The sequence below is a fragment of the Thunnus albacares genome, chromosome 2 (assembly GCF_914725855.1).
Source record: "Thunnus albacares chromosome 2, fThuAlb1.1, whole genome shotgun sequence".
In the NCBI taxonomy this organism is placed as follows: Eukaryota; Metazoa; Chordata; class Actinopteri; order Scombriformes; family Scombridae; genus Thunnus; species Thunnus albacares.
The window spans coordinates 19,797,065-19,821,719 of NC_058107.1; the positions used below are offsets into that span (position 1 = coordinate 19,797,065).

Genomic DNA, 24,655 nt, shown 5'->3' on the forward strand with positions numbered 1-24,655 from the left:
CTCTGCACATGTTTACTACCCGAGGAGGAGGCTGCGGTCGCGGGGGGCTGTGAGAGACCGCACTAGTGGGTAGGTGGCTTTGACATTTGTAGCTGCTGTCATACAAAGAACTTAACAAAACCATAACACTATTTACAGCGGTGTGCTTCACTTTTTGCGGAGTTTGAGCCCTCGGTTGAGATAAATAGACAGTGAAGACTAGTTAAATTCAAAAATAACTACTGAGAAGTGTGAAGTTATGAAAAATAACGAGTGGTTTGGCTGTCAGCTAGTTAGCTCGCTAGCTAGCTGTGTATCGCAGCAACAATAACAACGGCTGGGCTGGGCTGCCAGTTGCTTTCTGTTACTGGTGAGTGAAAATCACACTTTTTTTTTTACAGCTGAAAACCCCCTTTTCAAGCTCACTTTTACTAGTTGAAACACCCGAATCATCTCGCTGACACACATATATATATATCACTCATGATGTTGAAAGGTAGGTTCATTTTCCTGTTGGTATTTCTGCCAGAATTGACTTGCCTTGTCACCCTGCTTTCATTTAACTTCTTAAAGTCACGTTTTTTTGTAAGAGAGAAAAGTACATCGTTTTGCTGATAAGCCACGTTCAGTCTGTGACATTTTATGTTCATTTGCCAGTCGGTCGAGGTCAGTCATCACTCTTAAACTCCATTCATCCTCTGATATTTGATAGTGAAAGAGGCTAACTAACTTCAGTTTAGATTAGTGATTTACTGGAAGTCGTAATGAAAGAAAACTTTGAGTATGCTTTTTTTTAAATGAGAAGTTGTAAAAGCTATTTTTAAAAAGAAATCTCTCTCAAATAAAGTGCTTAATTTGAAAAATTACATTTTAGTCCTTTTGTTTCTGTCATGCTACAAAGACAAAGTGGCTTCAGAGGACAAATGCCCCCCTGTGTCTATATTAAATGCCTCTTTCACATGGATTGCATATTGATATATCATCCACTTTAATTTGAGGCACCCATATGTGTTTCTTGGTGACTGCATATTGACCTATGCTTCATTTTTAGTGCTTTATTTTGGTGCTTTCAGATGTCGATGTTTATTTGGATGTTTGTGCCCCCTCTTCACCCTTCATTCCCTCAGTGATGACCTTTACCCCATATAAACCACTCGGCTCTCATGCCAGCTGTTACAGACTGGCTGTTTACCTGACACTGCCTGGTAAATGTAGCCTGCCAGGCCCTGCTGGTATGGTAAACTACATAACCTTCTTATTGATTTATAAGAAGATTAATTTGACTGTGCAAATTTAAACTACTGCTAGAAATCAGATTTGAATTGATTTACTTAATAGAAAAGACATTCTACTTTTTTAGCTGTATAATTTAAATCTTTTGGGTTAAGCTAATACAAAAGTAAGATTCTCTATGTGTTTCCTGTCTGTGTTTTGAAGCTAAGCTTAAGAGCCTAACCCACATGTCTTATCTAAAATTACCCAGCATGCCTCTGTCCTGAGAGGGCTTGTGACCTCAGACCACCCCAAGAGAAATGTCTCCAGACTAGAATAGTACAAAGATAGCAATGCTACAAATCAGGTCTGACAGGCCAATAGTCATTTCTTAACATATACATATAACATGAAAACACATGTTTGATAAGGATCCCTTAAATTTGGTTATTAAAGAAATGTGACTGGCTTATGATGTACTTAGTGGGACATTTTGCAGTTGAAAATTGAGCTCGCCTGTGCTCTCTGGTGGACAAATGGTGTCACTGTTTCTAAATTACCTTAAATATATCTTTGGCATTTCTGTACTACAAGGTTCTGCTTACAATACTCTTTAATGCCACAAATATTTGGCGTGGAAAAAGATGTATGATGATGAGCCTGTCATCTCAAGTTCACCTTTGATGTGAAAATGTTACTGTCATCTCTTATATGAATTATGTCCACTTTGTTTTCATTGCAGTCTCAGGAGGATGTCTGTGAATGCTCCCGTTTGCAGTTCTGGGATTAATCCTATGGATTTTGTTGCTACTGTGGAGGATTAATACCAAGACAGTAGTGATGCCCGAGAAAGGAGAGGAATTTCCATCTGGCTGTGGTCCCTCTGCAACCCAGGAGGACATGTCTGCTGCACACTCCCCTCATCCAGGCGAACATTCCCTGTTAACAGTTCCTACTACCTCAACACACAATGAGGATAACAGTCTTCAGGTCAACAGTGCCTCTGTGGGTCTGGAAGTGAACATGGCTGACACTGAGGTTCAGCAGGCCTCCTCTGAGGTAAATTCAGAGCAGACACCGTCGCCGCCGATCACCCAGAAACCTTCCAAACCCAAGGTGCCAATGCTCAGCTCAGGGCCCGAGGCGAGGGAACGTCTCAAGTTCATTCTTGGAGCGTCAGAGGATAATTCTTCAGACGAGGAACCTGTGGTAACCAAACTTCCAAGTGGTGCATCCCCGCCTCCGACCTCCACTCCAAAATCATCTCCTCTGCAGGTGTCCTCTGAAGTGCCACAGCCCAGCTCCTCAGGCATTAGGTAAGGTTTTATTTATTTTATTAAAGTCACTTTAGTGTCCAGGGTCTGCTATGTTGCAGTTTACATCATTCCATCATGTGACTACACATAAGTGAAAAGCCTTGTCTGGAAGTTGTAATTCTGCATGTCACTTAAGCATGGAGACATCTCACTCATGCCAATTATTAGTCTTGAGGTACATAAAAAGTGTGTCTTTATTTAAGTTAGTCAGAAGCTGTTTTTCCTCAAAAATGCACTGTCAGATGAAGGTCAAACCTGGGCACACTGGTGTTGGCCTTTGTGCTCCGACCCTGTCTTCACAAGATATGTGTTATCACGTGACTGCATCGAGCTGACCTGTATTATTGTCACATGCCAAACACTCCGGCTCTATTATTGGAACAAGAGCCTGAGCTAGTGACTTTGAAAATTGTGGTGTGACTCTAGGTCACAGCGCAGTGAACTGAGAGGCAAAAAACCCTAAAAATCCTCTACAGATATTTTTTGTAATTTTATCTTTAGATTCACCAATAGTATATAATATGATAGATGGTCAGAGGAGCTGTTGAGTGCACACAGCTACGAGTTCATCTTGACAAACTTAGTTGGACTGACTTATCCAAATGCATTAAGCTATGTGTGCTAGTAGGCTTTGTAGAAGTCATCATGAAGGGGAAAAAGGTAAGAAATTTTCCTCTCCTAAATCTCAACTTTCAAAGCATGTCTTTGTAGTTAAGGGGAATAGTTTTGCAGCAGAATGAGATTTTATATTTAGGGAAAATATTTTATGGAAAATAGATGTTTGGTTTGTTTTTGTGTGCGTGTGTCAAAGTTTACATGAAGGTTGCAGCCTTTTCCTGCCCAACAATTTTGGCTTCACATTTTTCCTGGACAGTAGTTTGCTTTCTTTAGCAGACGTAGCAGAATGAGCACTCTTGTCCTGCTGTCTGCTTTGCTTCTGGCTGCGCTTTATATACTTGCAAGGAGCAGCCTGTGATCTGTCACAGGGGATCTGTGGATGGAGGATATTTTGCTGCACATGTGGGAGGAGTGAGGGGAGGCAGCACCTGAGAGGAAGCACTTTGTAGAGGTCTCTTTGTTTTGGTCTTAGATTTTAAAATATGTTCTTACCACTGAGGCACGTAAGATAATAAAGCGCGCTATATAATGGAGGGAAATGGCTGTCAAAGTGTCAACTGGTTCCCATATCTCCGAAGGTTAGTCCCATTAAGAAGTGGTTTCCGCTCGGTGTAATTTGAGACTGTGGCTGGAGTGTTTGTTTTGTGCACATGATTTATGTTAGAACAGTAGAAATAATGAAATTGTGCGTTACTTTGTACAAAACATGAACAGATATTGTAGTAACATCTGCCGACATGTTTGTGAACAGAAAGAATCGCTCATGTGGTCGTAGTTATGTAACTGTGCAGAGCTTGTCTTGGCACATGTGAGTTTGAGGAAATAAAAAAAACACACTCAATTTGTACTCTTTAGAGAAGGGAAGTGTCAAACAAACCAGAAGAACTTTGTGGTCTGGCGTCAACATATAGCAGTACAGTAATAAGCTAGTATGTTTTAGCAAAGGTTATACTCCTCCTGTCTCAAATTCATGTTTATGAATAGATACTCATTGTTTAGTCTATGAACTAAGTGTCTAGTTAAAGTAAACACTGTGCGGACATGCCTCATTTTTTGGAAAAAGATTATAAAGTGCTTCACACTGAGCTGCAAAAAGGTTTTGATAAACTAGTTCAACAGCTGAGTGCACTCGGTAGTTCTTGAGTGAAGTTTACAGTACAGCAGTATGTCTAAAGTCCATATCAGCTCAGAATTGCACTTCAGCTTCACTGATGCAACACGTGTGTTTCTCAGTGATATCTTAACTCGGACCAGAATTTCTACAAAAGTTCAAGAGGTTGGTGGTGCAAAGAGACTGAACAAGGCACGAGCCGGCAGATAATTATGGTACGTAAAATGGTCTTAAGTTACTGTAGTATTTACTTGAATAGTGTATTACCATACATGGAAAAACAGCTTTGCCTCTGTTGTCTTAATGTGAGCAGTGTTGTAAATGTGTCTTACTCTGTGTGTTGTAATGCTGGTCTGTAATCTGTAATCAAATAGTGAACCAGATGAGACGATCCACAACTTAATGGCATTAAAATGGATCTTGTGATTCTGATACCAATCATATTTTGTAGATCTCTATCAATAATCACATAAGAGCAAAGTCATAACTTCTTGGATATTAGTGTCTGTTAAAATATGTTTTGCACTTGAAAGTCGATTAAGTTCTTTAGAAAAACATGAAGGCTGTAGATTTTTTCCAACTAATGTCACATTGCTCAAAAACTCTCAAATTAAAGCTGATTGTCTGTCTGGATTTCACAATAATTATCTTCAGTAATCAGACATTTTATGACCAAAGTGATACATTTCATGAGCTTTCTTTCTGCACTCATTTGAATTGGTGTGTTTAAGGACAGCCCAGTTGCTGGAGTATTTTAAATACTTTTATCACTCTCCTGTTTGGAGCAGTCCTTGGCTGAAGGTACAGTATGTATGAAAGCATCATGATTACACCATTTAACTTTTATTAGCTCTCTTGTTGTGAACATCCTATAAAAAGAGACACAGGGTGATAACTTTGGCCTGTATTTTGAAACTAATTGAGTTTCCTGTGATTGCGTTGTTTGGTGGTTTTCTGTGAGGAACAGTGGTTAAGGGTCATTTTGAAGATAAAGTCAGACATAAATGGGCTGGTCCACAGAGGCAGACTGAACTTTGACTTTGATTTTTGATTTTTCAGAGCTGTTGTTCTCTTGTTGTTTACCACCATGGTCGTAGAGGAGAACTGTAGCCTGTTTCTGTTTTCACCCGCTCGGGTCTGACATTATGGAGGATGATATGCAGACTCCAGTTTCCTGGATGATTTAATATTTATTGCAGCTAATATACAGCACAAACTACACCCAGGTTATTACATTTAGCAGCGTTACTGGGGAAGACAAATAACCATGAGCTTTCCACTCCAGGCCTAGCATGTCTGGTCTTCACTTGGTGAAAAAAGGACGGGAACACAGAAAGATGGATCTACAGAGGGACTTCACTGTGGCCTCTCCTGCCGAGTTTGTCACCCGCTTTGGTGGCAACCGCGTCATCGAAAAGGTAGGAACAAAACTCCATCCTGTATTTTGATTGATTCATTTCCCAATTTCTGTTTTTCTTGAGGTTACTCAAGTGGCGTCTATTTCTGTTTTACAGGTGCTGATAGCTAACAATGGTATAGCTGCAGTCAAATGTATGCGCTCTATCCGTCGCTGGTCGTATGAAATGTTTCGCAATGAGAGGACCATCCGCTTTGTGGTCATGGTAACCCCTGAAGACTTGAAAGCTAATGCAGGTCATTGTGAACTTGATACATATCTTTTTTTTATTACCCAGCAGTTATTACCCAGCACTGTTTTGGGTGAGGGTAAAACACTAGAAACTGTGTCTTAACTGTGAGTCAGCTGTTTGACTGTGCTGCCATAGAAAGTGATGCCCTGAAAGCCTCCACTGGATAAATTATTGACTATTATGTGTTGTTCTTTTCTTCTCCCACAGAATACATCAAAATGGCAGATCATTACGTGCCTGTTCCCGGTGGGCCCAATAATAACAACTACGCCAATGTAGAGCTGATAGTGGACATTGCCAAAAGAATCCCTGTGCAGGTAAATGTCAGCATGTATCCACATATCCGTCTTCTTTTACCTTGTCTACTCGGTAATAAAAATTATGAGAAATTATTATATGTCTGTGTGTATCACTATTAACAGGCTGTATGGGCCGGTTGGGGCCATGCTTCAGAAAATCCCAAACTGCCTGAGCTCCTGAACAAAGCAGACATTTCATTCTTAGGTACAAACCAGTTTGAAACCACAGAATCTTCACATTATTTTGGTTTGGTTCCTTCTATCTGTGTTAGATGTTTTTGTTAAATGACAATCTTATCTTAGGACCGTCCAGTAAGGCTATGTGGGCCCTAGGGGATAAGGTGGCTTCATCCATTGTGGCTCAGAGTGCTGACATTCCCACACTACCATGGAGCGGATCAGGTGATGCCCTTGTTCCCACTGTCTCAGTTTACATATATGTAGTACACGCTGTGCTGCAGATACTGACTAAAGATTCCCTCACGTGGTTTATTTTTAAATTTATATTTGTGCACCTGTACAGAGAAAAGACTAAACTTTTCAGTATTCTTCCCTTGCCTGTCATTGTGCTTCAGGTCTGAGAGTGGACTGGGCAGAGGAGGACCAAAGACGGGGCAATGTAATAAGTGTTCCTCCAGAGGTCTACAGACAAGGCTGTGTTCTTGATGTAGATGATGGGTTGGCGGTGAGCATTTTTAGCAAAGTCGTCAGGTAGTTTCTTTTTCCATGTGAGTCCTTTAAGTAAACCAAGTTCAATTTCATGTGTCTCCTCCTGGCAGGGAGCTGAGAGAATTGGTTATCCAGTTGTTATCAAGGCCTCCGAGGGTGGAGGTGGAAAAGGTATCAGGAAAGTAGAAAGCGCTGACGATTTTCCAAGCTTCTTTCGACAGGTTTGTGTAATTACATTTTACAACCTAACGCATGTCTTCAATTGTGTGTACTTCAGCCCCAACCTTCAACAGCTGAATTTGATGTCATTACAACATATGTGTATGTTGAGCGCAGGTTCAGACAGAGGTACCCGGCTCGCCCATCTTTATCATGCAGCTGGCACAGCATGCGAGGCACCTTGAGGTACAGATACTGGCTGATGGGTACGGAAATGCCATCTCTCTGTTTGGGCGAGATTGCTCCATCCAAAGAAGGCACCAGAAGATCATAGAGGAGGCTCCGGCCACCATAGCTGCTCCCTCAACATTCGAGCAAATGGAACGGGTCAGTTATTTTACTGCATGTATTCATTTGCTTACACTAATCAGCTCTCTTGCTTTGTTTGAGACTTCACGTTTTGCCTCCTCTTCCTGGCTCAGTATGCTGTGCGACTGGCCAAGATGGTGGGCTATGTGAGTGCTGGAACTGTGGAATACCTTTTCTCTGAAGATGGAAGTTTCCATTTCCTGGAGCTGAATCCTCGACTGCAGGTGGAACATCCCTGTACTGAGATGATCGGAGATGTAAATCTGCCTGCCGCCCAGCTTCAGGTAAAGCTCTCATTGGACTTTCAGAAGAATAATTACACCACAGAAAAGATTTGATTCCTCATGCATCTGAGGCTTTAACTACAAATCATGTCATATTTCATCTTCGGTAGATTGCGATGGGAATCCCCCTTCACAGAATTAAGGACATCCGCTTGCTTTATGGAGAAACTCCATGGGGCGACACCATCGTTAACTTTGAGAATCCAGAATGCATACCAAGTCCAAGAGGGCATGTCATAGCTGCTCGAATCACCAGTGAGAACCCTGATGAGGTAGAGCTCAATCTCATCAACACTGAAGACACACCTCTTTATTTCTAATAGATATTAAAGTTGCACCACTAACCTGTCCTCTTTGTGCTCCTTTAAAGGGGTTCAAACCCAGTTCTGGCACCGTGCAGGAGCTGAACTTCCGCAGCAGTAAAAACGTCTGGGGTTACTTTAGTGTTGGAGCGACTGGCGGCCTGCATGAATTCGCAGATTCACAGTTTGGACACTGTTTCTCTTGGGGTGAGAACCGTGAAGAAGCCATTTCGTAAGTCACTCTCGCTCTCCCTCTTCTTTTTTTGTGCTCTGTCAGGATATTTTATCTTTAGCAGTTTAAGTGTCGTCTATGAGGCAACAGCCAGTAATGCAATATCTGCCTTGTAACTGCCTGTGATGTAATGAAATAAAGTGGGAAATGCAATAACCTGCCAATAATATAGTAAAATCTTATTACCAATGCATTTATTTTATAGCAAAGTGTAGGCTCGATTCTATAATAATGTGAAGCAGTTATAACATAAAAAAATCAATATCTCACAGGCTGTTAAGTTTATCTTGTGTCATAATTGCCATTTGCTTCAGGAACATGGTGGTGGCTATGAAGGAGCTGTCCATCAGAGGTGACTTCAGGACTACGGTTGAATACCTCATTAAGTTACTAGAGACAGAAAGCTTTCGAAACAATGACATTGACACCGGCTGGCTGGATCATCTCATTGCAGAGAAAGTGCAGGTAAGAGACTGGAAACCTTATGTAATGATTTATGTCGTAAATCATTACACAGTTGAACACACAGTCACTGAATATGTGAATGTTGTTGTTTAATGAAGCCACATCCTCCTTCTGCAGGCGGAGAGACCAGATACCATGCTGGGTATTGTTTGTGGCGCCTTGCATGTTGCTGATGCAGGCTTTAGAAAGAGCATGTCTGACTTCCTACATTCACTGGAAAGGTCAGTTCACACTCTCCCTTCGAATTAATACCTCACCACAGTCGTTACTGTATGATCATGTTCTCTTGTTTATGCATCTATAGAGGCCAGGTACTGCCTGCAGCCAGCCTCCTCAACTCTGTCAGTGTGGACCTTATATATGAAGGAGTCAAATTCTGTCTCAAGGTATCTGTTTCCTTCCTCTTACACATTCCTTGTTTGACTTAACCTCTTACCTTTTTCATTCTGATCAATAAATAATCACCGTTGCTACCTGCAGGTGGCTCGCCAGTCCCCAACAACTTATGTCATCATGATGAACGGTTCCCACATTGAAATAGATGTCCACAGGCTGAGTGATGGTGGCCTGCTGCTCTCCTACGATGGCTGCAGCCACACCACCTACATGAAGGAGGAAGTGGACAGGCGAGAGCTTTACTGTGTAGTATCTGGATGAATTGAATTGAATTGAATTGTTTATATGTTTTGCTAATTTTCCTTCTGAATTACTTTATTCCCACAGCTACCGCATCACTGTTGGCAACAAGACTTGTGTATTTGATAAGGAGAATGATCCCACGGTGCTGAGATCGCCCTCTGCTGGTAAACTCTTGCAGTATGTTGCTGAGGATGGTGGTCATATTTGTGCCGGAGAGACTTACGCAGAGATTGAGGTGAATTTGATGGATTTTGCTTGTGTGTGTGTTTGTTTTTGTTTTTTTTGAGGCATTCTGTGTGTTACCATATTTTTTATCGAGTTTCTGTTTCTGCTGTGGATTCAGGTGATGAAGATGGTGATGACTCTGACTGTGCAGCAGTCTGGTTGCATCCACTTTGTCAAGAGACCTGGGGCAGTTCTGGAGCCTGGCTGTGTGGTGGCACATATCGACCTGGACGACCCTAGCAGTATAAATCGGGCAAGTTGATCCAAATCACAATATACAGTGCATAAATTGATCATTTGATTGTGTTGTAATTTATACTATATTTGAGCAATGTTCAGTTGTTTGCTAATAAGTGTCAAATTAGGCATTTTGGCACATTTTGGCCTGGGTTTGTCCAAATTTACTCATATTAAAAAAATTACATTGCAGGTATTTACTGTTATTTGGCCAAGCCCAGTGGAAGCTCTGATGGGAAAGCAAAAAAAATCTTTTTAATGTCCCTCTTATAACTATTTTTATTGTACTATTCATTGCAGAAAATAATGGAAACTGTTCTTCCCCACTTTGGTCCCCTCCCTCTTGTCATAGGTGGAGCTCAACACGGCCACATTGCCACCCCAGCAACCGCTGCCCATCACTGGGGAAAAGCTCCATCAGGTGTTCCATCAGGTCCTGGAAAACTTGGTTAAAGTTATGGATGGTTACTGTCTTGAAGAGCCCTTCTTCAGCAGCAAGGTACATCGTATGCCTTCTGCCGCTACAGATTCTTGAATGGTATCAGTCATTTATATTGATTATACTCTATGTTTGTATTTTCTTCTCTGCAGCTGAAACAGTGGGTAGCTACCCTGATGAAGACATTGCGTGACCCTTCACTGCCACTGCTGGAACTGCAGGAGATCATGACCAGTGTGGCGGGTCGTATTCCACCTGCTGTTGAGAAAGATATCCGTAAAGTCATGGCCCAGTACGCGAGCAACATCACCTCTGTCCTCTGTCAGTTCCCGAGCCAAAGGGTGAGAACATAACAACAAACTAGAGAAAGTTCTCTAAATATGAATAACCACATTTGTCTGTGTAGAAACAGTTGGAATGACACAGTATATACAGTGTACTGCATATTTCACAGTTTAACAGTGCACTGTCCTGTATATAATGATATTTTATTTCATTTATTCCAGATTGCAAATATTCTCGACAGCCATGCAGCAACTCTACAGAGGAAGGCTGACCGAGAAGTGTTCTTTATCAACACTCAGAGTATTGTTCAGCTGGTACAGAGGTTAGCTTTTTGATTTTTCGTAATTGTGAGATGCACATGTTGCTGCAGCAATACATCATATATTTCAATGATAGAAGTATTGCATTGATTGACACATGTTGGAATATATCTGGTCCAGGTACAGGAGTGGCATACGTGGTTACATGAAGTCTGTGGTTCTGGATGTGCTGAAGCGATATCTGCAAGTAGAGATGCAGTTTCAGCAAGGTGACCTTAAAACACTACACTAAAATTTAAATGAAACTCTACTTTTTTAAAAATCTTAACTGTGTTTTTTTTGTCATTACTAAGATAATTTCACTCTCGTTCTCACAAACAGCTCACTATGACAAGTGTGTTATCAACCTGAGAGAGCAGTACAAACCTGACATGAGTCCTGTGCTGGAGTACATCTTCTCTCATGCACAGGTCTCCAAGAAGAACGTCCTGGTCACAATGCTCATAGTAAGGCTTTCATCAAATTTAACACTAACATGCATGCATTAATCATTCTTCCTACATGAACAGAACTTGACATAGCGTGCTGTGTCTTTGACTTTGTGTAGGATCAACTGTGTGGAAGAGATCCCACCCTAGCAGATGAGCTGATGGCAATTCTCAATGAGCTCACACAGCTCAGCAGGATGGAGAACTCAAAGGTCGCCTTAAGAGCCAGACAGGTAAGACCGTAGACTGTCTGTGTCTCAGTTTAACACTCTGTTGTCTGTTTTGAATATATAATTTAAGCACAGTAATCTACCAAAAAGGGAATCTTAAGTGATATTTTTTAATGATGTTTTTCACAATATTGTATTACATTAGTTATGCACCCTTTTTGAGCAGTCAGATTATTCCAGTTTAATTGACTTCATACTGTATAAGACTTGTGGATGTGTCATAGGTGTTGATTGCCTCCCATTTACCATCATATGAACTGAGGCACAACCAGGTGGAGTCCATCTTCCTGTCGGCCATTGACATGTATGGACATCAGTTTTGCCCGGAGAACTTGAAGGTGAGTGTTGTACAGAGAATTTATCATCGCAACTATCAGTTTTCCCCAACTCGAATATAAAATGATTAACATTTGCTTTCATTTCCCACAGAAACTCATCCTCTCTGAAACCTCCATTTTTGACGTCTTGCCCAATTTCTTCTATCACTCCAATCAAGTTGTATGCATGGCTGCTCTGGAGGTATGGATAGTGAATACACACCAAGATATTTCCTTATTTTTACTTCTCATTCAGACATCAAGACTTGCTCTGTTTACTCACAGGTGTACGTGCGCAGAGCTTATATCGCCTATGAGCTAAATAGCATCCAGCATCACCAGCTGCAGGGTGGAACGTGTGCTGTAGATTTCCAGTTTATGCTGCCCTCATCACACCCGAACAGGTAACATGTTGCCTCCACTAAACTGCGCTGCAAGGAGCCGGAGATGAATGACACACTAATTATTCCTTTTACAGGTGAATCACCACCACCAAAATTAGACACATATTGCCTCAACTCTGCTTTCTCTTGAGACATTTTACTGATGTCATTAAACCAAATAAACAGACATTCCATAGAAAAGTACATGAAGAAAGTGTCATGAAGAAGTCCAGGCCTTAAAAACAATCTTTAAGTGTCTGTCAGCCCCTAACATAAATCATAGTTACCCTTTGTATAGTGGTACAGGCTGAGAGTGGCCTATAAATTGTGGCTGTAACTGCTTATAGCTAACTTTGAATGCAAAATGATTTTACCAACTGGACATTAATTTGAATGTGCGTAACATCTTGTAAAGTGCTTTAATCTAATCATAATGCCTAGAGGTAGTGGTGAAGTTTGATCATCCACTGCTAATATTCACCTGTCAATCATCTTATTTCAGAGGGAGCAGCCCTACTCTGAACAGGTAGAGTAAAGCTCCTCCCAGCCAGCTACACCTGATGGTGTGTATGTCTCACGGCAATGCATGCTGAATGCACTGTGTTGCTTTTTTCCATCCGTCCTCTGAAACCAGAAACACTTGCTTATGGACTCCTCTAACAAGTCCTTCCTAATTCACTTTTTAGCTGAGCTTATGTGCATATGAGCATATGTTTTTGGGTTTTTTTTTTTTTGCTTCTGTAAAGCAATAAGGAGCTTTTTGAGAGGTTCATCTTTTATTCACTTCATGTTCCTCTAAAAAATCTCAAGCCTGAAATTTTATTGATTGCTACTGAATGGGGAGCCTGTATTCCCCAGCACCAGATTTTGATCCCTGATTTGCAACTATCAATCAAACATAGTGAGAACTGTTCTTGATAACAACAATTCATAATTCTTTCCAATAAAAACCATTAAGTGTACCTATCAACTGTATGTAATTCTAATTGGATATGAGGGTGGTAATTTCTGGTTGTTTTTTGATGAATATGTAAAAACAACCAAACTTGCTTTAATTGCTCTCTGTACAAATATTTGTTTTCTTGGCTGTTCTTTTTTTGCCAAAGCAAACTTCTCTATAGTGATCATTCAGTGGTCCTGTCTGTTCATCACTGTCCATGTATGTTTCTTTCAGGGTTCCTGTCCCAGTGAATGGATCAAGCCAGTTTAAGATGAGGCGGCAGAGCAGTGATCTCTTCCTCGAGGGAGCCCTGTCTCCACCTTGTCAGCGCATGGGCGCCATGGTGGCTTTCCAGTGTTTTGACGATTTCAAAAGGTCAATTTGATCAATTTATCATTTTCTGTTCTTTCCTAATCATTTATAACAAAGACATTGTAGATCAAATTAAGAATATGTTATTGAATGCTGATATTGTGTTTGCTTCTTTTGCAGGAAATTTGATGAAGTTCTCTGCAGCTTTGCAGAACCACTCCTGGAGAGTTCGTCCCTCTCAGAGTCCTGCTCCAGTCTCTACGACGAGGAGAACTTCAAGGTGAGCGCTGTGGGTGTGTAAAGGTCACTGATTTTTTTATTCCTGTGTCTCTGCAGACACCAATTTCTCTTCTGTTCACTACAGAATACAAAGGAGAACCCAATCCACATCATTAATGTTTCCATAAAAACGGCAGACACAGAAGATGATGATGCCTTAGTCACAGCCTTCGCTGCCTTCGCCCAGTCAAAGGTCAGCTTCCTCATCTGAAAAAAAAGACTATAATAATAATTGATTCTCATGAATGTGAGGAATTGTCTCTGTTTTTTATTATTGAATTGAAAATTTTGTATTTTTTCTACAGAAAGCAGTCCTCTTTGAGTATGGGATCAGGAGAATCACATTTTTGGTTGCACAGAAGGTAAATCTGCAACAATCTCAGCAAGTACATTATTTTCATTAGGCCTACTATTGTCATTTATATATATTACCATATATTATGTTGTGAAGTACTGGATAAGGCTATAAATGACTAACCCTAACAGTTCAACAGTACATCATAGATCTAAATATGAAAACACATACACTTAGTTTGTACTTGGCACTGATTACTGAGCCATTAATAAATGGAGTAAGTGAATACATTTCAATTTCTTTCATTTGTTTTTTTCTATATATGGTGCTGCTTCTATTGCATAATGCTAATAGCTTTCATGTGGATTTAAAGTAAACTATCTGATTATTTATTTTTTGATATTTCAACAGAGAGAATTTCCTAAGTTCTTCACTTTCAGAGCTAGAGATGGGGTAAGTTTTTCTCAATGGAGCAAGATATTGTAATTGTTAATCCAAAAACAGTCAGTCAACTGACATGCTGCTATCTGAGAAGAAGGAGATGAACCACTCTTATCTGTGATTCTCCACAGTTCCAAGAAGATCGTATTTATCGTAATCTGGAGCCAGCTTTAGCATTTCAGCTGGAGCTCAACCGCATGAGGAACTTTGACCTGCAAGCCGTTCCCTGTGCCAACCACAAGATGCACCTCTACCGGGGTGCTGCTCGTGTTCAGGAGGGGGCTGAAGTTACGGATTACAGATTCTTCATTCGAGCTATTATCCGCCACTCAGATCTCATTACAAAGGCAAGAGGGAATATTTGAAATTTGATTCATTATTTTTTTTTCAAAACAAAACAAGTGAAGTATTTTTCTAAGACGTAAGGCTTATTTGTGGCTTTATTAAAAAATATTATATTGTGCTGTTAGATTGAGATTTCTGCTGAAACATGTGATTAAAGTTCTCTTTCTATGCAACCAGGAAGCTTCCTTTGAATACCTTCAAAATGAAGGAGAACGTCTTCTGCTGGAGGCCATGGATGAGCTGGAGGTGGCCTTCAGTAACACCAATGTCCGCACAGACTGCAATCACATCTTCCTCAACTTCGTCCCCACTGTCATTATGGACCCCTCTAAAGTCAGTGTGCCGCACATCTCTGCTGACATAGTGCTTTATTGCAAGTATTATTATCCACTGTTGCATACAGTTTTCAGAATTCATGTAATTTCTGTCTGCAGAAATTACAATTTTCTGTAATGTTTAGACTTCATTTTTCATTTCTCTCGGGTGCATATTTTGGGTGTGATTCTGATATTTAATTAGATATTAACCCACTAATATATTGTTATGATTTCAACTTGTACAGTCCATATTCACTGACCTAACTGTATATACTGACTTCTGTACAGACTTAAGAATTCTGAAGACTTCAAACCTCTGATTATCTGATTTATTTCTCTAAAATCCTTATCCTCTTCTCGGGGCCCTCAGATAGAGGAGTCTGTCCGCTCCATGGTGATGCGCTACGGGAGCCGTCTTTGGAAGCTGCGGGTCCTACAGGCTGAGCTGAAGATCAACATCCGTCTGACTCCTACTGGGAATGCCATCCCTATCCGACTTTTTCTCACTAATGAGTCTGGCTATTACTTGGACATCAGCCTGTATAAGGAGGTCACCGACCTAAGTTCTGGGCAGGTGCGGAGAATTGACCGTGATAGCCTCATGCAAACATGTTGTGAAATGCAGACCAATAGATTTGATACATTTCAGTTGCAGGGGATGTATTCTGTGTATTATTTTTTTTTACAGCTGCAGTTGTAATAATTTTACTTCTGAGCAAATAATTATCATGGGCATATGAATTAACAAAATTTCCTTGTCATCTATCCAGATCATGTTCCAGTCATATGGAGACAAACAGGGTCCTCTGCATGGCATGTTGATCAACACTCCTTATGTTACCAAAGACCTTCTGCAGGCCAAGCGCTTCCAAGCTCAATCTCAGGGCACCACTTATGTCTACGACTTCCCTGAGATGTTCAGACAGGTGCTGCTACCTCACTTGACTTATGTCTTTCTTTGATGCTCCTAAAGTGTCTCACTCATACTGAAAATCTTCCTGTAGGCACTGTTCAAGCTGTGGGGTCCAGGCGACAAATGTCCTAAAGACGTGCTGATGTGCACAGAGCTGGTTCTGGACCCACAAGGTCGACTGGTGCAGATGAATCGCCTGCCTGGAGACAATGATGTAGGATACTTTTTAGAAAGTTAATTCATGCTATCTTTCTCAGCGTGATAATGCTGATACCACTTTAACTGCTCTTTATCAGGTGGGAATGGTTGCCTTCAAGATGAAGATGAAGACTCTGGAGTATCCAGAGGGTCGCGACATCATTGTCATCTGTAATGACATCACCCACATGATAGGTTCTTTTGGGCCTCAGGAGGATGAGCTGTTCCTCAAGGCGTCTGAGCTGGCTCGAGCTGAGGGCATCCCCCGCATTTACATCGCTGCTAACAGTGGAGCACGCATTGGCCTCGCTGAAGAGATCAAACACATGTTCCAGGTGGCCTGGATCGACCCCTCTGACCCCTACAAGGTGACTTCTGAGGCCTGTTTGCATTTTACACTTATGAGGAAATGACCACATGAAAAGAACATATGTATGTGTGGTTTGACATTTCTCATATCACCCTGTAGGGTTTCAAGTACCTTTATCTGACGCCACAAGACTACACCCACATCAGCTCCACCAATGCTGTGCACTGTCACCATGTGGAAGAAGGTGGAGAGTCCAGGTACAATAAATTATACTCATAAAATATAACAAAATCAGCCACATTTGACACACTTAACTTGTCTCTGTGGGGAAAAAGGTTATTTCTTTGTTGGTCTTTGACACTGTGCCCATATTTTACAGGTACATCATCACTGACATTATCGGGAAGGATGAAGGTCTTGGGGTTGAGAACTTGCGAGGTTCTGGCACCATTGCTGGAGAATCCTCTCAGGCCTATGAGGAGATTATTACAATTAGTATGGTAAGACTGAATACCTGATTTCCCTGAGCAGTAAGAGTCTATGAGATTCTCTTGGACCTTTATCTAAGCCACTTAATGCTCTTGCAGGTGACGTGCCGCGCTATTGGAATAGGAGCCTATCTGGTCCGTTTGGGTCAGAGAGTCATCCAGGTGGAGAACTCTCACATTATCCTGACTGGATCCGGTGCTCTTAACAAGGTCTGTTTGTTTGATCCATCTTACTGTTATCAAGGAATTTACAACATGCTATATTTCAGCCTTGGTTTGTTTGTGACCCTGATATTAATGATATTTTTGTGAAAAACTTTAAAATGTTGAAAAAAATGCATTTCGACAGGAAAGAATAGCTAGGCAAAAAACTGATGAAAAACAAAGATAAATGTAATCATCTTTTTCAGTATCCTGATTTTCTGCATTTATTTTCTTCCACAACACTGTGGGATTAATGATAATCTATTAAGCCCACATTAGGTGTTTAAGGTGTTACTTCTGTCTCAGGCAAGGAGTTGTTTCATAACTAGATAGTTCATCAAGATTATTGGATGGTAGAGAAGCAACTTAAAGGAAAGAAAAGTGGCAACAGCACCCTTGAGTCAGATTTAAACCTGATAATTTGTGGATTAAAGAGTTAAACACCAGGCTAAAAAGCAGTGTTTTACTGCCCTCTGTAATTGAAAGTTTCAAATCTGTTTCATCTCTGACCACATGATTGTGGCATCACTGCTGACTGTGGTTGGGTGTGATCAGGAGTGTGCTTTGTTGCACTTCTAGCCAGAGGGATTTCACAGGGTCCTACAGTGAAGAGAGAAGAAGTTAAACAACTGGTTGTCAGCAAAAACAAGATTTTCAGGGTGTGTTAAACTCTTAAAAAAAAAGCCATTACTGTGACCCATAAAGTCTCTGTTTCTGTACAGGTTCTGGGCAGACAAGTCTACACTTCCAACAACCAGCTGGGAGGAGTCCAGGTCATGCACAATAATGGAGTCACACACTCCACTGTGTCAGATGACTTTGAGGGTGTCTTCACCATCCTCCAGTGGCTCTCCTACATGCCAAAGGTTCAGCTGAATGTTTGAAGTTATAGTGTGGCATCTAGATCTATATACAGTGTCTGAAGCAATCCATCAGATCACTAACCAAAGTGGTTCTTCTCTCCTGACAGAACAAACACTCCCCTGTGCCCGTTTTAACGACTACAGATCCAGTAGACAGAGAGATAGAATTCACTCCTACAAAAGCACCATATGATCCTCGCTGGATGCTGGCTGGGAGACCCCACCCCAGTGAGTGGCATGAAAACGGAAAACTAAAACTGAAACTGTACTATTTATAATAATAATAATGTAATAAAGCCAGTTAATTTGCTTTTTGTCTGCATTTAAATTATCAGTGGTGAAAGGCGCCTGGCAGAGCGGATTCTTCGACCACGGCTCTTTCATGGAGATCATGGAGTCTTGGGCTCAGACAGTGGTAGTGGGCAGAGCACGGTAAATCTCTTTACACTTAATGTATGCAAAAATATTGTATATGTATGTTTGTTTATTATTAAATCCCACTACTTACACTGTTTTCTGACTCTGTTGAATGAATACAGATTAGGAGGAATCCCGCTTGGCGTCATTGCTGTGGAAACACGTACAGTTGAGTTCACTGTCCCAGCAGATCCAGCCAACTTGGATTCAGAATCTAAAGTGAGTTAATCTGTCCATGTATCTATGATTCGAACATATTATATGAGTATCTCATCCTTGCCTGTGTTGATGTGTGTTTATTCCAGGTTATGCAGCAGGCCGGCCAGGTGTGGTTTCCAGATTCGGCCTTTAAAACAGCTCAGGCGATTTGTGACTTCAACCGTGAACGTCTGCCTCTCATGGTGTTTGCCAACTGGAGGGGCTTCTCTGGAGGGATGAAGGGTAGAGGATGAATACTTAACACTGAAGAGAGACTTCAAAATTTTGTTGAATTAAGTGATAATTTATTTGGTCTCCCATTCCTCTCCCAGATATGTATGACCAGATATTGAAGTTTGGGGCCTATATTGTGGACGCCCTGCATGGTTTCCGTCAGCCAGTGCTGGTGTACATCCCACCACACGCTGAGCTGAGAGGAGGGTCATGGGTGGTGATTGACCCGACTATCAATCCACTGTGTATGGAGCTGTATGCTGACAGGGAGAGCAGGTACATGAAGCAGCAATGTTTTTAATGGTTAATCAATGGTGTCTGGTGTGACAGACAAGACAGATGTGTGTTTGTGTGTGTTTGTGTGTGTGTGTGTGTGTGTGTGTGTGTGTGTGTGTATGAATCAGTACTTTCTTTCTCTTCACTTCTCACTGTTTGACTTCCTCTAATCAGAGGTGGTGTGCTGGAGGCTGAGGGTACAGTGGAGATCAAATTCAGGAGGAAGGACCTGCTGAAGACCATGAAAAGACTGGATTCAGTCTATGCTGATCTGGCTGAACAGCTTGGTAAATGCTATTTCCTTTGAAGTCACACAACCAATCCTACTTTCTTATTTTCTTTTTCATTATAGTACTGTTTAGATGGTGGTAACCTCACTGGCAAGACTTATATTCACTCAGAGCACTTATATTTTCATCAGCTTCCCCAGAGCTGTCTGACAAGCAGTGCAGAGAGCTGGAGTCAAAGCTCAAAGCAAGAGAGGAGTTCCTGTCACCCATCTACCACCAGGTGGCAGTGCAGTTCGTAGATCTCCATGACACTCCAGGCAGGATGCAGGAGAAGGGTGTCATCACTGTGAGTGTGGACTACATGAACCCTGATCTTATGACAACATGGCAATATGTGTGACACGAGACACAGAAAGTAAGACTGAATTCAGTGGAGGTTAATGTTGTTATAATAACATATTTCACTGTGACCTTTGACAGGATATTTTAGATTGGAAGAATGTTCGGACCTTCTTCTACTGGCGTCTGCGCCGCCTTCTGTTGGAGCAGGTGGTCAAGTGTGAGATTCTGCAGGCCAACAAGGACCTCAGTGACGGACACATGCAGTCTATGCTGCGACGCTGGTTTGTTGAAACAGAGGGAACTGTCAAGGTATGTGGCTGCAGATTTTATTTTTTTAAATCCCTGTACGTTTGCTCCAGTACCCCTGTACTAAAATGCTATTGCCTATTTGTTGTGCGTCTAATCAGTATTCACTGCCAGTTTCTGCTCATGTCTTCCTTTCCAGGCCTACCTCTGGGATAATAACCAAGCAGTAGTCGAGTGGCTTGAAAAGCATTTGTCGAAGGAGGATGGTGCTCGATCGGCCATCCGAGAGAACATCAAGTACCTGAAAAGGGAAAACACTTTGAAACATATCCGCAGGTATGCAGACACACTCACACAAACCATTAACAGTTACACATCACATATAAATGAATCTACAAAGCATGTAAATTGTAAAATGATGAGCTTATACATAACTGAGCTACACTTTAGACATAAGTGAATGATTTTCGGGTCCCCTCGGATATCCCACTCCACAAAGAGCACCAGCTAAAAAGTCAGAATCACTTGTTTAGTCATGTTTAGCTAAAATGGACTGTAGAATTCTAAATTTAAAGCTCTCCTTTAATATATACCTTCATCTTAAAGCGACTAAGTAACTTTAAAACAGAAATAACAGATTTCCTTTTACAAATGAAAACTTGAAGTCACCAGCAAAAAAAAAAACGCATCCTTGCTCAATTCAGTACTGCTGTTACAGCCTTAATTGGTCTGGTATGATCAGTAGCTTATGGTGGCTACCATTACTGAATCAGTTCAGTGACTTTATGAGTTTTCTCTATTTGTTCTACTGTTACTACATTTTAGCATTTACCATTAACCTTTCAATTGTTTGGCCACTTTTGGTGGTCACTGTTAAGAAAAGTTATTTAGTCTCACTTTGCACCCCATATATTTACTCACCGAGCTGCATTCTGGGCCTGACAAGGTAATTTAATATCGATAGAGTCATCATGGTGGTATGCAACCAAAAGTGAGTTTCTAATCTATCAGCAGACGGGCCACTAAAAGCAATAGTTTGTTCAGATGCAAGTAAAAACGACAGACAATTGACTTGTTAATTTTTACTATTACTACATTTTCACCATTAGCATGTTTAAAAGGTGCAGTTGTTTTATAATTTTCCTCTTGTGTCCTAGTCTGGTGCAGGCCAACCCTGACGTAGCCATGGACTGCATCATCCACATGAGCCAGAACATCACTCCGTCCCAAAGGGCCAAACTCTCTCATCTGCTTGCAACTATGGACAGCACCAGCACCAGTTAAACTGAGGGCCTTTATCAGGTTATATTATTAAAGAGAACAAAAAACTCTGTTCTAGTAGATGGCACTGGTAAAAAAAAAAGAACTACATTAGTGTCAACAGGTGTAAAGCTCGTTCTACTTTAAGGATTATAGTCAGGGCAATTCTTTGCGATATCACAGACATGCACAAAATGACTTGTTCCTCAGTCATCACAAAACCACTACAGTACTCTGTCTGTTGTAAACATTGCTGTTGAATGGGGTCTACACATGGACGATATAATACTCTTGACTGACGGTTTGTCTTTTGTGAGTTAAGCTGCTCAGTTTTGGTTCACAAACTATCACTGCAAAGCACATTTGACTTAGCTGTATTTATACATATGACAATGTTCACTTTGCCTTCTCAGTGCTCAGTGCAGCTTTTTGAGGCCAGAGTTATACAAGCTGCATGAAGTGAAGACTTCATATGAAAGTAGGTGCTGCTGGTCACATTTAGTTTAAGGTATACAAAAGACTACGTGTTATCTTTGAATGTAGCTCACATAAAAATGAGTGTGGACAACTGATCAATTCTATGATCATTCTTCAAATAAAACAATAAGAAAACATTTCAAATTTCTGAGCCAGAAAATGAAATCCTACAATCAGTTAATCTATGTTTCATTACTGCATTGACTGAAATTCTGAATTTTTATCAGTACTGCAATGCAGAATGCAAATTAAGATGGAGATTTTTTTTCTAATAAGCAGTATTATGAGTGCAATTATGTTTGTCATTACACTGTTGACGTTGGACTCATGTCGTCCATCTTTTCATTGTCACTGTTTGTATGTGTTTATCTATGCTGTAGTGTTGTGTGTGCTAAGCCAATGGCATGAATGATAGGAGATACTGTGACAATGTGTGTGATAGATCTGAATATCTATGATGTGTAGCAGTAATTCTTAAAACTCAGGTTTTGCAAAAGGTGGACATAAGTCACAAAAGTGTTTCCCCTCATGTAGAGGCTTGATTAGCTTTACCTCTGATCCAAATACCAGAATTATCAGCCATATTTCATTTGAATGTGTATAAACTCTTTCCTGTGTCTTGTGTTCTACCAAGGGCTGTTTATTAATAAATGTGATTGATATATTTTTTGGCAAAAGAAACCTCTTTTATTTACCCATTTTATTTTTATTATGGTCAAGTTAATGAACATAATATGCATCTGACTTTCAGGCATGTTAATCACAGTGTGTAGAAGAATAATGCGTAAAATCTGGATTACCGCGTGTTGGCACACGTTGGCATTTTGGAACGAGGTGGGTAAATACAGTCAAAAGAAAGCTTTTCTGTGGCAATAGCAATTTGAAACATTCAAATATATACAGCAAAAGATTGATAGAGTCATCACCTTCTCCAGCTGCCTTTTTATAAATATAAATAAAACATCACAGCAATAATGTCTAGCACGATACAACAGACAAGAGACAGGGAGCTACAGTATGGTAGGGCTTTAAAACGCAGAGTGAACAGTAGAAAAACTGGCGGATGCTAACTTACTTCTCCACAAAGAGTGTATGTACTTACACAGGCTTTGAGTCTTTGCTTGGCAAAGCTAGATATTTTAAGTCTTACATACTTTTCTCCTACAGCAGCCTCTTTATCAATCACCAGTTTTATTTCTTAAAGAGCTGTTTTCTTGTGGACTGTATGTGGGGAGATTGTTTTCAAACATTCTTCAGATAGTTCCCAGCTTATTTGCTCAAAAGAAACCTTCAGACTTCTTCAGCCGGCGCCCACAGATATCCACAGACAGTCACATAAATCACACTGACTCTTTTTGAGACAGTTCAGCTGCTTTAAAGCAGGGCGATGGGCTTGCTGGTGGCTGGTGTGCCCATGTACTGGGAAGAAAGGTGATCCTGGGAGGTGTAAGAGGTGTAGAGGCCCGTCACTTGCACATCTGACAGCGGCAGGTTTGCTCCGCTGGAGGCAGGAGGCAGGTTGGCTGTTCCCAAGTCACAGTCTGATAGTCGGAGGGGCGAGTTACTGAAGGTACCCAAAGCATCCAGGTTAAAGCTGTCGTCCTTCATTTCTTCCCACAGATTACCTGAGAAGACAGGTAGAGGGGTTAGTGTGCTTCTGCAACGACACAGCTATTATCTACTGTAGCAAACAAAAACCACTCCAAAAACTCACCTTGAAGGGCAAAGTCCATGATGCTGGGATCCAGCGCGTCCACCTCTGTGTGAGTATCACCATGCACACTGTAGAAATCGTCTGGCGGCTTGCTGGCCTGCTGGGTGAGGGGACTGTGGGAAAGGTCAGGGACTGTGTGGAGGGGGGGTGTCTGGGCTGGAGCAGGGGACATGGGGGCCAGGCGAGCCTGAGCCTGGAGCTGGGCCTGAAGCTGGTGGTGCTGGTGCATGGGTAAACACGGCAGGGAGAGGGTGACTATAGGCTGGGGCTGCATCTGGGCTGGGACCGGCAGCGGGAGGCCAGTTGGACAGCTGGGCAGCCGTGTCATGCCCGGCTCTATAGTCTTTCGTCTGCAGTTCTCGGGGCGGTCTGTGATCAGTTTGTCCAACTCATCTGCAGGGAAGACGACAGATTATCAGAATAAATAAGAACCTTTCTGCTTGTCTTGCCTCTTGGCTGAGTGTTGGACCTTTAATGTTTAGGAAAATGCATTTCTCACCAGGATTAGCCATGCTGCGGCGGATGGCTGGGAGATCCTTGCGTTTCCACTTCTGCATCTCTTCCTCCATCTTGTCTATTTTGGCAGGATTCAGTGCCCATAGACAGCCTTTACGGGAAGAGCTGCTCGTCTTGTTCTCCACTTTCTCAAAGCATTTGTTTAAGGACAGATTGTGTCTGACTGAGTTCTTCCATCCATCTGGTGCAGTCTGCAGGGAAAGAGTTAATGTATACTGTCACATCCTTTAACTACACACATCTCTTTTTGCCCTTTTCAGTTTAATATTAACAGAGGATCATACCTTGAAATAAGGAAAGTGTTCCTTCATAAAGCTATAGATCTCACTGACTGGGAGGCTGCCAGTTTTGCTGTTCTTCAGAGCCATGGCAATCAAACAGCTGAGAAATAATAACCAGGGAAAAAAAACATTAATTGAAAGAAATTGAAAGCAGACTATAAAGTAATGCAGGTGAATATTTTTATTTGATTTCAGATAGTTAAGTGATGTCTGACCTGTAGGAGTAGATTGGCTTGGGAAAAGACTTGGGCTGCAGCTCCTGGTCTTGTGGAGCCAGGCGAGGTTGCGTAAACAGACTTTGGTTGTTGAAAGAGACATTGCTATAAAGCCCACCAGTTGAACACTAAGAGATAAAGGAGAAGATAGTGATGAGGACCTTTATCATTTATAGT

At 41.3% G+C, this 24,655-nt stretch overlaps 2 protein-coding genes across 9 annotated transcripts in view; one reads left to right on the forward strand and one right to left on the reverse strand.

Annotated features, from left to right (window-relative positions):
- acacb (acetyl-CoA carboxylase beta) lies at positions 1-22,416 on the forward strand. Of its 8 annotated transcripts, none has more exons than XM_044371084.1 (54): positions 1-69; positions 1,934-2,507; positions 5,522-5,654; positions 5,751-5,889; positions 6,093-6,202; positions 6,308-6,389; positions 6,488-6,586; positions 6,760-6,869; positions 6,964-7,074; positions 7,190-7,399; positions 7,495-7,665; positions 7,776-7,937; positions 8,036-8,199; positions 8,514-8,664; positions 8,782-8,885; positions 8,969-9,050; positions 9,145-9,290; positions 9,388-9,538; positions 9,647-9,781; positions 10,118-10,264; positions 10,357-10,545; positions 10,711-10,811; positions 10,930-11,018; positions 11,131-11,255; positions 11,357-11,470; positions 11,692-11,805; positions 11,897-11,986; positions 12,070-12,188; positions 12,670-12,693; positions 13,342-13,482; positions 13,600-13,699; positions 13,784-13,891; positions 14,004-14,060; positions 14,405-14,446; positions 14,566-14,781; positions 14,957-15,112; positions 15,467-15,670; positions 15,867-16,022; positions 16,101-16,223; positions 16,306-16,575; positions 16,677-16,774; positions 16,897-17,017; positions 17,105-17,215; positions 17,932-18,075; positions 18,180-18,300; positions 18,408-18,504; positions 18,612-18,708; positions 18,795-18,930; positions 19,020-19,197; positions 19,372-19,484; positions 19,619-19,773; positions 19,908-20,078; positions 20,215-20,351; positions 21,173-22,416. In XM_044371084.1, exons 2-54 carry the CDS (start codon positions 1,954-1,956, stop codon positions 21,297-21,299), a joined length of 7,305 nt encoding a protein of 2,434 aa, XP_044227019.1. In that variant the 5' UTR covers positions 1-69; positions 1,934-1,953; the 3' UTR covers positions 21,300-22,416. The 8 variants fall into 8 exon arrangements, with proteins under 8 accessions (XP_044227019.1, XP_044227010.1, XP_044227043.1 ...); XM_044371075.1 differs by having other exon boundaries at positions 44-349; XM_044371100.1 differs by having other exon boundaries at positions 45-65.
- foxn4 (forkhead box N4) overlaps positions 22,029-24,655 on the reverse strand; it is a 7,769-nt gene continuing 5,142 nt past the window's right edge. The window contains exons 6-10 of the mRNA XM_044371141.1: positions 24,479-24,606; positions 24,267-24,363; positions 23,966-24,173; positions 23,467-23,859; positions 22,029-23,377 (exon numbers count right to left, since the gene is read on the reverse strand). Of these exons, the coding sequence (XP_044227076.1) occupies positions 23,127-23,377; positions 23,467-23,859; positions 23,966-24,173; positions 24,267-24,363; positions 24,479-24,606 (1,077 nt within the window). The 3' untranslated portion in view covers positions 22,029-23,126. The remainder of the gene's footprint in view (positions 23,378-23,466; positions 23,860-23,965; positions 24,174-24,266; positions 24,364-24,478; positions 24,607-24,655) is intronic.